At 38.1% G+C, this 14,203-nt stretch overlaps 1 protein-coding gene across 1 annotated transcript in view; it reads left to right on the top strand.

Annotated features, from left to right (window-relative positions):
* Positions 1-12,839, top strand: part of Themis (thymocyte selection associated) — a 170,578-nt gene extending 157,739 nt beyond the window's left edge. The window contains exons 5-6 of the mRNA XM_050138243.1: positions 246-398; positions 10,692-12,839. Coding sequence (XP_049994200.1) covers positions 246-377 — 132 coding nt within the window. The 3' untranslated portion in view covers positions 378-398; positions 10,692-12,839. The remainder of the gene's footprint in view (positions 1-245; positions 399-10,691) is intronic.
* Positions 12,840-14,203: the final 1,364 nt, after the last annotated feature.

The raw sequence follows: 14,203 nt of genomic DNA, 5'->3' as shown, positions 1-14,203 counted from the left end.
GTGTCCCCGCTCTCACTGTTAGAATTCCCACAAAACCCCAAGCTAAGCAACCTTTTTATTCTAATCATTTGACTACCTCAGAACTCTCACACCTAGATTCCTAAACTATATCAATAAACATAATTTATAGCTTGATTTGGTGTATAGAGACTTCTCTTTCAGCCATATCATAAATGTTTACCCTTGTCATTTCTCTAACAGGCATTTATTTGGGGCTGATAATTTACATGTGCTTGCCATTTCAGAGTCACCATGCAGATAGAGTCAAGAAACTTCGCCCAGCTCAAGGTGGCCTGGATTCAAGAATACCAGTGGGTTTTCGAAATGATCTGGTTGATGTGGAGAGGCAGAAGAACAAGCAGGGGCCACTGGAGTAGCAAGCAACAAGGTGATTGCAGGTCAGTTAAGCCATCCACTATTGTTACCTACCTACCTGACAAGGGGACGATGCAGAATTTCTTGCTTCCATATTGTTTGGAATACACAGCCCATGTGTAGAAATCAGAGGCCAATGCTGCGGATCTTCCTTGGGGCTTTTCTTTATTTTTCTTTTTCAAGACATATCTTTTTATTTTATGTAAATGGGTTTTGCCTGCATGTTTATCTGTGTATCACATGCATTCAGAATCTGGAAGGCTAGAAGAAAGAGTCAGATCTCCAGAGATTGGAAGTACAGAGAATTATATTCATCCTATAGGTACTGAGAGAACCTGAGTCCTCTATGAGAACAACACTCAAGTACTCAAGCACTAAAAAGTTCTTGGAGTTCTCCAACTTTATGAGGCAGGGCCTCTCTCTGAACCTGGATCTCATCAATTCATCCAGGCTGGCTGGCTAGCCAGGGACCTTCCTGTCTCTGCTGCCTTCAACCCTGGAGTTACTGAAGCACATCAATGTTCCTGCCTTTCTATGTGGCTGCCCAGACTCTAAACTCAGGTCCTCATGCCTTGCAGAAGAAAATTTTCTGACAGCCATCTCCCTAGCCCCAATCACAATATTCTATATTTTTACTAGATGAATAAGAAAGTTTTTTTTGGGGGGGTTGAAAGAGCTGATGGTAACTGAATTTCAACCAATGCTCAGACCTTACCACAGAGAAGTTTCTTCATTCAGTGTATGATGGCTAAACACAGACTCATAGTCAACATGCAGAAAAGAAGTGACCGAGGAGGACTCAGACACAAATGAGATATCCATGTCTTTTGTTAGGAAGCTCGGGGATCATCATGGAGATTAAGGATGGTGAGACCCAGAGGTTGAAAAGGATCAGAGCAAGTGTCTTCTGGACATGACAGTGTGACTGTGCTTGTAAACTCACAGTGGTGGTTGCTGTCTGTACAAGAGCTGCACAAGGACCAAGCTCATCTTCAGTTTAGCATGCAGTGTAAGAGGTTCATGGAGCCTTGGACAGATGATAACTTCTGGAGGAGGAAGAATTAGTTTTCTTTAAGGGTATAGCTTCTGGTAGATCGACCACCCTATCCTCCACTGGACGGTTCCATACCCAGGACTAAATGCACAGCACAAATTGGAGTCAATAGGTTACTCTGAAAATAAATTTAGAAATGGAAAAAAAGAAAAAGACATCAATTTGGAGTGAGTAGGAATGTAGAGATGATCTGGAAAGAATTAAAGGAATGAATTGTGGGCAAATGTGGTAAAATACATACTATAAAGTCACAAAGAATTAGTAAAAATATTAAAAATTATATTACTAATCAAATGCAGTCTTGAATTATGGTGGTTTAGTTTGTAGGGAAGGTGATGTGGTATTTTCCATCTCTGCTGAAGGCAAAACAAGATCAAATAAAGTTGTGCGGGACTAATCATAATCAACTAAGTAACCAGACTCACTTCCATATGGTGGGACTCTGGCATGTCTTTGCAAGGGAAATGAGGATTTTCTCCTTTTTTGGCAATTTTTTAGACACAGCAAATCAGCTCAGTTCCTATGACACTTATCTTCAAAACTTCGCATTTAGTTCATAGGAAAATTGAAATTAATTATTCTTAAGCATATGGTTTGTTCCTCCCTCCCTTCCTTATTTGATATTGTAGTGCATATGATTTTTTTTTTTCTCCAAGGACATATAAAAGACAAAATACTGGATCTAAAGTCTCTGAAGTGTTTCTGCTCCCAACCCTGTCTGTACTATCTGAGTTCTTTCAAGTAGTTAGCTTACTGGCTTCTGACACTTCTATAAAAATATCCCATAGAGCTTTTCTTATTACGTTTTCATTGACTCTCTCTGAGTGATAAAATGAAATTCTGTAAAGGGCTTTGAAAGCCATGCATATTGCATTTCCTCCATATTTCAAACACTAATCAAGTGTGACTATAAAAGACACAACCACTGCAGTGAAAATTGGTGTAGCGGGTTGGGACTCAAGCCATTATTAATTCATTGGAAACTATTTTTTTCTTTAAGATTATGGATCCTACAAAGTACCAGATAACACAATTCCTGAGATCAAAGTTTTTTGTTTCAATCACAGGGAACTTGGGTATCTAATCTTCCCAGCGTGTGCGTTTCTGGGACAGTACAGCGGTTGCCCCAGCTGTGCCCTGAGTGAATAATGCAGAGTATTTCATAAGCCAGGGAAGCACCCAGTCTTACACTGTGCTCATAAATGATGGCTTTGAGGACAAAAAGAGCCTTGGATTAAAATGATAGGTCTAGGCAAGTGAGACGTCCTAGCTTCCTTCAACAGACTAAAGTGAAATTTCCTTTTAGGGGTCAATTTCAACATGCATTAGTTTGAAAATTACCCACTATCGTGTCCACAGAGTATTCTTATTTGCTTTTCCACCTTCAAAGACAACCAAGTTGGAATCTTCAGTATGTACTATCATGGTGTGACAGTTCTATACATAAAAATAAAAAGGGAAAGTAGACGACGAAGGAAACTTGGCCAATTTTGTTTTATTTCATACAGTATACATACCCTTATTTAAAAACAAACTGGCCAATTGGACTCACACTCACCCTGTGTAGATTGCTTTTCTCTGAATATACAGTAACCTCTTCTGAGTTCAGGAGGAGCAAATGAGGTCCCTTCTAAGTCACTTTCCCTACTCCTTTTTCTTCTTTCTTTGAGACAGGGTATTGCCACATAGCCTAGCTGACCTTGAACTTACGATCCTTCTGCCTCACCACTCAAGTCTTAGAACTATTCTCATTTTGTGTCTCCAGGATACCTAGCTTTGTTCATCAGATACAGGAAATTGAGCCTTTACTGATATATATATATATCTGATGATAGAGTATATTATCGAGTTAGATAGTCATTGTAAACAATTAGAAGGTTTTTTCTACGTAGCCAAACAGGAACTATGCAATAGCAATAGAACCCACTATAGTCAGACTCAGAGAAACTGACTCTGGACAGTATTGCCAGCTCTAGCTCTTTTTTCTAAGATGCTGCTGAGAGTGCTTTGTGGACCTCCTAGATGACCTTCTGTGGGCCCGTAATTTACTCTAGTAGCTTGGTGATTCTCTCATCATCTTTCAGCAACATCATCGTTAACTCTGCATGTTTTGTCTATAAATAAGAGCATAGCTCTCTGAAAGTACCATGTGTGTATGGTGTGAGGGTAAAGTTCAGACCTCTGCAGTCTTAGTGCTGACTGCTGGATTTAAAAACTTGCTGCTCCACTTACTCGCAGTGTGCCATGAGCAATTTGCTAAATCCTCTGTATTTGTCAAATTGGGTCCATATGTACTCTACCCCATAGGCAATGCTGAAGAGCTCATTCAATAAAGGAGGTCAAAATTAATTTAATACACAGTAAACTCCAACTATGTCAGTGCTACAAGAAACTACTGACCCCATGAGTTGATTTCTAAGAAAACTTTATTTTCCAACAGGACCTCTGAGAAGTCCTGATGTTGTGGCTGCTGTAGGCATTGAGGCTTAGTTATTGTTCCTTTGAGAATTGGGCCATCTTTGGATTTTTATAGCTATGGACAAGGGATGGGATGAGAAACCCTCCTTAGCTCCGTCACTAGTTCCTGAGTATAAGAAACATTGCTATGATGATGTTAACTGGATCCCCGATGTTGTCCTCTTCCTCCTTGGCAGTGGTGGCTAAACAAGAGCACAGTGCTCTGCTGTTTAATCAGCTTGAGAGCTATTTTAAGTAGCTGACAGGTGTTAAGTGGAAACGTTTGCATTAAACAGGTTTTTTTGCCCATCCAAATCCCTGAGCTGATTTGCACAATGCAAATTGATTGGGGAGTGTTCTCAGGAAAAACACTCAAGGCAGAGTGACAGACTCAGGCTTGGGCAGTGGGAGAAGATGAATCCTGATATAATCACTACAAAGATGTCAGGGTATATCTCAGGGAGCTCTCGAATGGGCATGAGGTGCCCTGAGTTGGGGCAGTTTGCTGTACTCTCTGCATCTGTCAATCATTGCATGTAGCTGTTCTGACTATGGAAAAGGAGGCCTCTTTGGACCCAGAGCAAAGACATTCAGGATAAGAAGATTAATATTAACTTGGGAAGAGGAACTTGTTATTATCTTCGTTCCATATTAATTGCTATGATTGCTTCTGGTAAATTCCCTGGATGCACAGGGACCTATTTCTTCTTTCTTCCTTGTGTGTCCCCCTGGAAGCTGAAATCTTCGTGGAATGCATAGATGTTGCCGATTAAATAAAGGTTATGCTTTCTTGATTCATGATCTTTAATGTAATTTTTTCCTTTAGATTCCTCAGCTATGTTCCTTGAATTATCCCAAATGGTTGGACGAAATCTGTCATTAATTGCCCTTTATAAATTAGACCACTAACCAAGGAGAAAAGTACAAAGCCAGAAAACAAAACACAAGTGCCTTGCTTTCTAGTCTAAGCCCTGCCCAAACCTAAATAAACAGCATGTGCACAAGTTATTTCCGGTCTCCAAGTTTCACTTTCTTCTCCAACCTTGAAGACAAGCTTCATGCCCATGTTTTGAGCGATTATGATGCAACACCCTCTATTGATAGAACATTGAGGTAGTAGGCCCCAAAGAGTCCCATATCAGAATAATGATGTGGGATTCTTCTCTGCATGCTTTATTACTATTGTTTAATAAAGAAGCTATTTTGGCCAATGGCTTAGCAGAGTAAAGTCAGGCGGGCAATCCAAACAGAGATATATAGAGAGAATAGGTAGAGTCAAAAGGATGCATGTAGCTGCTGAAGGAGACAGACGCCAGATCCTTATCAGTAAGCCACAGCCTCATACCAATACAGAGATTAGTAAATATGGGTTAAGTCAAGATGTAAGAGTTAATTAATAAAAATTCTGAGCTACTAGGCCAAGCAGTTTCGTAATTAATACAGTTTCTGTGTGATGATTTGGGTCTGGGCGGCTGGGAACAAATGAGCAGTCTTCTTTTACAGAGTAAGACTCATTTGGGTTGTTCTTTACATTGAATTCTCACTTCGGTAGGTGGACTAAAAAAACAGCTGAAAAGAATGAAACCCTATGGGAAAGTTCTCCTCTAAGGCCAAGGTGGAACTCTGACAATAAAGACTGGATAAGAAAGAATCTAAAGAAGTGTTTGTATGGGCATTGGTTTGGCTTAAATGTGTAACCTAAACTAAGTTTCACTTGCATGATGAGAAATATGGCACAAATGAGTCCCTTATAAGGATTATTTTAAGAACTAGATAAATTAGGGATTTTGTATTTAACACCTTGATTGACAACTTTGTTATACTATGTCTTCAGATATTAACATCATTAAACATATTTTTATATTTATTTATTTTACATCCCAACCACAGTTTCTCTTCCTCTTCTCCTCTTGGCCACTCCCTGCCAACCTCTCCTCTGCCCCACCTCATCCACTCCTCTTCTGATGAAACATATCTTTGTTTCTCAATTTTAATGAAATACCAACACTATGGTTCAGTGCTGTTCAACAGTTATCTAAGCTCAGTAAGAGTATTTAATCCCCAAACTAGAAAACCTATCATTTAAAATGGTTAGATAACTTAAAACTGACAACCAACATCTGGTTTCTATTATTGTTGGGTTATATGCTAAAAAGAATTCTATTTTTACTTGTCTAACAAAGTCTTCTCTACGTCATCATAGGTACGGTGTGGTCTTTCAGCATGTTCACACATGTACCGATCAAACAAGGATAACTAGGTTTATCCTTATCCTTTTTATGCTTTAAGCCTTCAACCTCTTCTCATCATATTCTATATAAACTACATAGTTTATAGTCACGCATCGTTTGACAAATTTTGAATTATCATTTTCCATTAGCAGTTGGTGAGCACTGACAAGCTTGCCCCTCTTCTTCCCTAGAGATTAATTTATTTTCTGCAGTGCTTGTTCTTTGTAGAGAACTTCACTCGTCAGCCTTCACCGATGGGATTTCTCGTCAGCTGACTGGTAATTAAAAGAGCAGCACAATGTACTGCACGGAGAAGAAACAACAGCTTTCTGGACAGAGTGATCTTTTACTGTTTCTTTTACTTTACCTTCTCCTTAGTCTATGTCTCCACAAGATCATGAACTACTAACAAAACCGGTCTTTTCGTAGTGGGATGTGTTGTGGCAAGTGAGCTGACTTTGCAACCAGAAAGACCTAAGAGTGAACTCTACCTCAATGTCATGACTTGTGATGTTGCCTCTAAGTTTTAAATTGGGATATAAATTCCTATATCACAAGAATACTCTTGCACACAAAGAAATCACTTATGCGAACATTGAAATTTAGATGTGGGGCACCTATTTTGGAGAGCAGAATTGGAAACTATGACCTGTGGGTGATATATCCTAATGCCTATTTCTGTATAGCTCAGAAGTTAACAAATGTTTGTTCTTACTTCTAAGTCCTTAAAAAGGAAAGACAAGATAGTATTTTCTGGTATGGAAAAAATAATATGAAATTTAAATTTCAATACTTATATGTAGCATTGTATTAGGACATAGCTACATTGATACCTTTATATGTGGTCTATGGAGGTTTTGGTGCTAAGGGAGCAAAGTTGAGTGGCTGTAACAGATGTTTACTATCTAGCCCTATAGAGAAAATGTACTCTTATTTGTGCACTAGAAAAAAATTATTGGCTCTTGGTTATACCAATAATCCACTTAAGCATGTTTTTCTTGTGATTCTGATATAGGAGATGTTTAGGAACCACATTTTAAACAGTGATACAGAAGAGAAACAGAAGAGTATTTTTCTTATTCTCACCTATCATGCCTACTGCATCAGCAAATTCTATTGGTTTATCTTTAGTCTATAGGATATGCCTTTTTCTCTTCCATAACTAGTGCTTTCATGTTAATTCAAATATCTGCTATTATCAACCATTGTTTCAGAACTTTTTCCGTCTTAAATAGTGTCTTACTAGATTGTCCAGACTGACCTTGAACTCAGAGGTTCAAGACTTGAATTCCAGCCTGTGTCTACTGAGGGCTGGAATTGCAGGCACGTACTATCACAATGATGACCAGGATTCTTAAATCGGCTAACTAACTCTTCTTCTTCTACCATTGTTCCCAGATGCTTGCTCTCAATATAATAGGCAGGTGCAACCTACTGAATGCTAAGTCAGTCCAAGAAACCCCGAGAATATCCTATTTTTACCCATCTCTTTGTTCAAGTTCCATTGGATTCCTACTTCTCAAAGTCCCAAGAGGAATTCCAGTCATACACTTTATCCCAAAATTATGATGATCCTCCCTATTCCCTCCTGTAGACCAGCCTTGAGCTATTTTAGTGGTCTCTTCTATAACCATCTTGCCTGAAATGATAAACTTTTAGCTGACTCTGCCTCTTTCTTTCAGATAAAGTAGCATATGCTTTCCTTTTAAATTTTGATTATTATCCTCCTGCACCACAGATGGGTACCATGATTACAGGATTTTTTTTTAACATTTCCATCTTGTTATAATTTTATACACTAAGAAACTATTGGGTGTGTGGTGAACTCTCAATATTCCTTGAACAAAGAAATGCCCTTCAGATTGCTTTTCTGTACTTTATAGACAATGTGTGGCAACTCTCAAACATTATATTTTAAAAAGGTAAAAATATTCTCCAAGAACAGAAACCTAAGGCTTAGCTCTAGCTCTGAAAAATAACCAACTATGAATTAATCACCACAAACGAGAGAAGGGTGGCAGCTGTTCACACGTGTTATTTGGTACTTGATCTTAGCCCATAGCTAAATTTCAAAATGTGCCGAAGAAGGGAAAGCAAACAGTTGGCACATCACTGAAACATGGATGAAAACCCAGTTGAAAATGTTCAGAAGTTATCCCATAGAGGACTCAAAAGTGACTGAGGGCGTTGTGAGACTCCTCCCTAAAAGATGCTGGCTCACAGTTTAGCAGCTCAGTCTCAGACTTAGTATTAGGAATCTGTCTCTTGGTTCTCAAGGATAGTGGGATTTCTGTAGTCTTGATTCACTAATGTTTTAGGAAATACCAATTTTATAAAATAATTTAAATCAGTTTTAGTTATATTGCAGCTTGATGTCTACAAAATAGGTAAAAATAGAGATTTTCCTTCATTTTAATCTTCTCAAACAGTTGACTTCATGGTGATATTTTTATTTTTTAAGCTGGAGTGGCAGGTTAGTTTTGGAGATGTGTATTCCTTCTAGTGAAGGTCATTTGCTTAGCTTATTCTTTTTAGAAAGAAAAATGAAATAAAACTCCATTTATGTCTGTTCAAATGATGAATGATTTGTTTTAATCTCCGAGGAACTTCTCTGTGTGATTCCAAATTCCTCAGTTAATCATATCAACTAAGTAATTGGTTCAGCGGATCTGCAATTCAATGTAAAAACAATCACCTTTGTATTAAACTTGTGGTATTTCCAAAAGAATGGATGATAAATGCCTCAAAGTAAAGGTTTTCATATCAATTTGCATTCTAAAATCTAAGCAATTGTCAGAAAAAAAATGGTTCCTGTCTACTTTCAGATTTTTTACAAGTGAGAGTATAATAGGAACAAACTTCTCTTCATGGTGAACTTGGCTCTGTCCACTGGAGTGGTCACCAGAGTGGCGAGCAGGAGCAAGAACGAACAAGATCAGACTGTCGAAGTGACCTAGAAAGTCTCCTTTAAAATGAATCTGGCTTATAGCCATTGTTTTAGTTTGAGATAATATAATTATTCTAATATCCTCATCTTCCACTTTTCTGCTTTACTATGTACTACTGTAAATCAGTTTATAGACAGGAGAGAGATGACAGGCTGAATTCTCCCACTGCAGGCCTGTAATCCTTTTATGTGAGGATAGGACTATAATAGCAGGTGACCTTTCTGTTGTGTTACATATTTTACAAATCACTTGAGATACATTATTTCATTTGATATTTCTCAATTCTGTGTCTCAGTAATTATCATCAAAACACATTCACTAACAAGGAAATAAAATGCAAAGTTTTGTCAAGACATGCAGCCCTTAGTTGTATTCTCAGGGCTCAGGCCTAAGTCTACATCCTCCATTCTTTCTATGGTATAATTATTTAAATTTATTTTTTTCCACCGCCAAGAATAGAAACACTGTGAGGGAGAAATGCTGTTATCCCCTTTTGTAGATAATGTCTGAAAGGTGGTGTTGGGAGCAGAAATTAAATCTGGGCTTGCAGGCTGAAAACTTTATTTTAATGCATGTTTTACCCTGGGTGGTACGCTGCTATTGTGATTTGAGAAAGATCAAAAAATCTAACGGCTGCTGCTGGGGACTATAATTTATAAGAAATAAAAAAAAATCCAAGACAACATAGGACCTTTGCTCATTCTGCCTGAAGACACCTAGCATGGCATCATCCACCAGTCCATGGCAGCACTGGATGGAGATATTAACCCCTTATGGGAAGGAACATGATTTGTAGAGAAACTGTTTAACTTTCTAATGTGAAATCCTCCCCTTTCCCAATCAGATTGTGTCCTCCTTAGAAAGTCAGAAAACTGTAGGTTTTGTCTTTATATTTCTCTCACATTATAAAAATTGGTAACAATGAGGAGACAGTTTCAGGCTCTTGATAGTAACTCATTTAATTTTAACCCTGTACAATTGGTATTATTGTATCTCACTCCTTCTTATCTTTAAAGATGAAGAAATAATCCCATAAAATTAGGTAATGACAGAAAGGGATTTTAAGAATGGAAAGGAAAAAAAAGGAATAGGCAGAAAGGAAAAGAAAGGCAGGAAGTAGGAGAGAAAGAGGAAAGGGAAGAAACAAAAGAAGGAATAGGAAGAAAAAGGAAGCGAGGAGGAAAAAGAGACCTCATACGATGATGAGATTAGGAGGGTTCTGTGCAGACCTAGTCATTAATTTTCAGATCTCTGGTACCTACAATCCAGGCACAAGCAAGTCAGAGAAGTTTCAGATTTGGGTAACTCTTGACCATTTTAGTGCAGCACTCCCTACTTGCTCTTTTTGGGTTCTGTTTGCTTATTTGATGCTACTCGTCCTATCTCTCACAACTCACAGCACCATAGTGGGAAGGAATGAAGCCTCGAATCTGAGAGCAGAGAGCTCTCTGTCTGCTTCTCTTTGGAGTTCGGTAGGATGCTGTGCCAAAATGAATCTATTTACATGGTAACTGGAGCTTGAGGTAGTTTGGCTGTTGCTTGAGAACGGAGCATTTGCTTCATTTTAATGTTCACAGGTGCCTCTTTACTCTTAGAATGACACTCTGTTTCTGTTCTGCCTTACAGGTTGAATATCACAGTCAACGAAGACTGCATCTAGAATCCCAACTATAGATCACAGATAGCTTCAGTCCCTCTCCAGCTGTGGCTAGCTGAGCTGGCTACAAGTTTACTATTTCCTCAGTTTCCTGCCTTACATTCTCCTAAAACGGATGTGTTATGATGGGGAAAAATGCATGTAAAACTGGGACTTTCAACTGCAAGCATGTTATAAATCTAGAGTATTATTTTCTGTCTCATAAATGTCTACTTTGTCTCTGAATAATTTACATGATTTCCTTTTATTTTACTTTTTGGTTCTTTTTGCTTTGACCCCTCCCCATTATTTCTCAAAATGAAATATGCATGCAGGAATCCTATAAACAGTCTTTGCAAGCAGCCAGTACACCCTCCTGATGGATTCCTCTTACCTTTTTCTTCACGTATAGAACTCTTCAAAACTGAAAAACATCAAAAGTAACAAGATGCAATGGAAGCCACTTGGACAGTGAACATAAAAGTTGCCATGGAAAAGAAAGTCTAGTCTTCTAGGTGAAAAACAACTATCCCCCAATGGCCTCTAGAAGAATCTGGACTGGGTCAGGGCAAAGACAAAAACAAACATAAAAGGTTTTAGATCATAAGGCTCAAAGATAGGCCCCATGATGTGAAATTTAAATTGTCTATTGTGATTCCTGAAATACACATGTCCTGTTTCTGTGATGTTTAAGACATATTTATTTAATGTACATATGTTTTGTCTCTTACTTTTACTACTAACATTTAACAATCTGAAATAAATTTACACTTCAATTATTGAATAAAATCCCGTTTGAAAAGTGTAAACTCTCACTGAGTTTTCACCCTTTTTCTGGCAATTTTCTTCCCATTTTTCTAGTGTTATCATCATTTCTGCCAAGAGTCAAGAAAAATTAATTACATCTGAGAGTGACTTAAAATGTCCAAGTTTCTCCTCTGGTTCCCTGGGAACTGTGAGCTCACATTTTCAATTTGTTTTATAAATACACTGTAAATAAATGTCAAGTCTCAACAGCCAAAGCCAATATGAGTCACAGAACCTCTTCTGACCTCTTCTTTCTACTTTGGAAAGAAAGAGCTCCTGACTAAAGCATCACCCAGGTTCTAATAATCCACCTTGTATTTTATGCACTGTATTTTCCACGATGTTTTGAACAAATGCTTATTAGGATTGTAGCAGACCATTAAGTCAGCCATAATATTTGATAGGAAGAGAAAGACACCATAATTGTAACAAGTCATATAAATATATCTGGCATAAGCCAAAATAAGTTTCAATGAATATATAGTAGAATAGTACTTATCATTACATGCCTGTAAAAATTAAAGTCAAACACATTTTTATAAGTTTTCTTACCATGTATTAAATACACAGGAGATTGAGATTTTTCTAGTAGAGAATAGTGAGAAGTCTTAGGTTTTGTTCATAGGTCAGATTTTCCACAGAACTTAATTCTGATCTCATAATTAATTTATAAGTTGAGAGAACTTGTTTGATGATTTAGTACATAAGACTTCTCAAGATAATAAATCATGAGAGAATTTTCATTATATAAATAATCACAGCTAGAGATCTTTCATATAGTGTTTATATTCTGATTTCTTTCCTTCTCTCATCTTTTTTCTCTTTAAGTGATAACAAAATTTGATTTCAATGCTTTGAAGTTTGCTTAATGACTTTACTGCTATAATATCTGTGTTGTCTATAATTTCCAAAATTTTAGAAGATTGTTTCACTTTTATCTTTTTTCCAGTTTGTATCTATTTGAGAAGGATAATTTAAAATTAACATCTCTGTATTTGAGTATTTGAACACCCTAGAGAATCATGACCCAAGCACACAGCCCAGGAAAGCTAGACTGTGGATGCTCTAGGACCTATAAAATTTGTCATTTTTTAGTTAACGGTGAGCACTGGATATTTGTACTTTGGTGTATGAGCACAATTGAGTTTGTTCTTTTTATAAGTCCATGTCTTTGACTAAAATAAGAAAATTAATTCTCCTCCTTTTGATGTCAATCATCAAGGGCTTTCCATGGGAAATCATGTATACCATTTCTAACTTAATGTAAGTCCCTTTGCATGCTCTGTTTATAGTTGTTTTGGTATCAGAAATGTAATAAACTTTATGACCTAGCCGAGATCTTGAAAAATTGGAAATAAAATTTCTGTTTGTTTGTTTGTTTGTTTGTTTAACCTGAATATGTTTTTGGTCATGGTTAACTGTGAAACAACTTACTTTCTCTAACAATTAAGTAAAATTATTCTTTAACTAGAACTGAAAGCAGTTTTTCACTACTGAGGAGGCTGCCTGTTTTAAATATGTCAGGAAAGGTTACTCCTACATTTCCACCCACTGTGGGGTCGCAGTGATGGACCCAGTCATGACGACCAGTTTTCACAGCATAGTCATGATACATGGGTGGTGTCAGGACTGCTACATATTAATTCTATTAATTAATAAGTTGCCTTCCCTAATATGGAATGATTGAGGCAGTTTGAGGGACGCTGTCTCAGATAGGGTTACTATTGCTGTGATGTAACACCATGACAAAAAGCAAGTTTAGAAGGAAAGGGTTTATTTCACTCAACAGCTTATCATCAGGAACTCACCCAGGGAAGGGCCCTGGAAGTAGGAGCTGCTGCAGGGGTTATGAAGGGTACTGCTTACTGGCATGCTCCCCATGGCTTGCTGACCCTGCTTTCTTAGAGAACCCAGCACCACCAGTCCCGGGGTAGCACCAGCCACAATGGGCTACGCTCCACTCCATCAATCAGTAATTAAGAAAATGCCTTACAGATGGATCCTATGCAGGCATTTTTCTCTCAATTGAGGTTCCTTTCTTTCAGATGACTCTGACTTGTCTAAAGTCTACATAAAACCCGCTGGGAAAGATGGCACCTAGGAAGGTTAGTGTTTACTAGTCAGGACAGACGGCCTCTGGAAAGGCTCCTGTTGACTAGTCAGGACCGATTTCATCTGGGAAGGTTGTGCTGACTAGCTAGGACAGATGGCACCTGGGAAGGTCAATGTTGACTACACAGGACAGGTGGCACATGTGAAGGTTAGTGCTGACGACAAAGGACAGGTGGCACATGGGAAGGTTAGTGTTGTCTTGTCAACTTGACATGATCTAGAATCATCTGGGAGAGAATCCTCTGGGTACACCTGTGAGGGATTGTTTAGACCAGGTTAGCTCGTGAGAGATCATGCTGATTGGGTTGATGGAGGTGAGAATGAACGCCCTAAAGGAGAGCAGCAACATTGCCTGAGCTGGCAGGTGCAATGGGACCAAAAGCCTTTCCAACTGCTCCAACGCTCCACCCGACAACGTCCCTGACTTGAGGGACTATACGCTGGAACCTATTCCCCAATAAATTCATCCTTTCTTACATTTTTTTTAAAAGAGAGTTTTTTTTTCCATAGCAACAGAAAAGTTCCTAAGAAAGGAAGGAACTATGAAGGTGAAAAATGTAATTTCTTTAAAACGGACTGGCTA

Source organism: Alexandromys fortis, unplaced genomic scaffold (assembly GCF_014885135.2).
Source record: "Alexandromys fortis isolate MF-2015 unplaced genomic scaffold, M_Fortis_MF-2015_v1.1 scaffold_14, whole genome shotgun sequence".
NCBI lineage: Eukaryota > Metazoa > Chordata > Mammalia > Rodentia > Cricetidae > Alexandromys > Alexandromys fortis.
The sequence above is the reverse complement of the archived record's forward strand: the minus strand, read 5'-3'. Positions and strand labels throughout refer to the sequence as shown.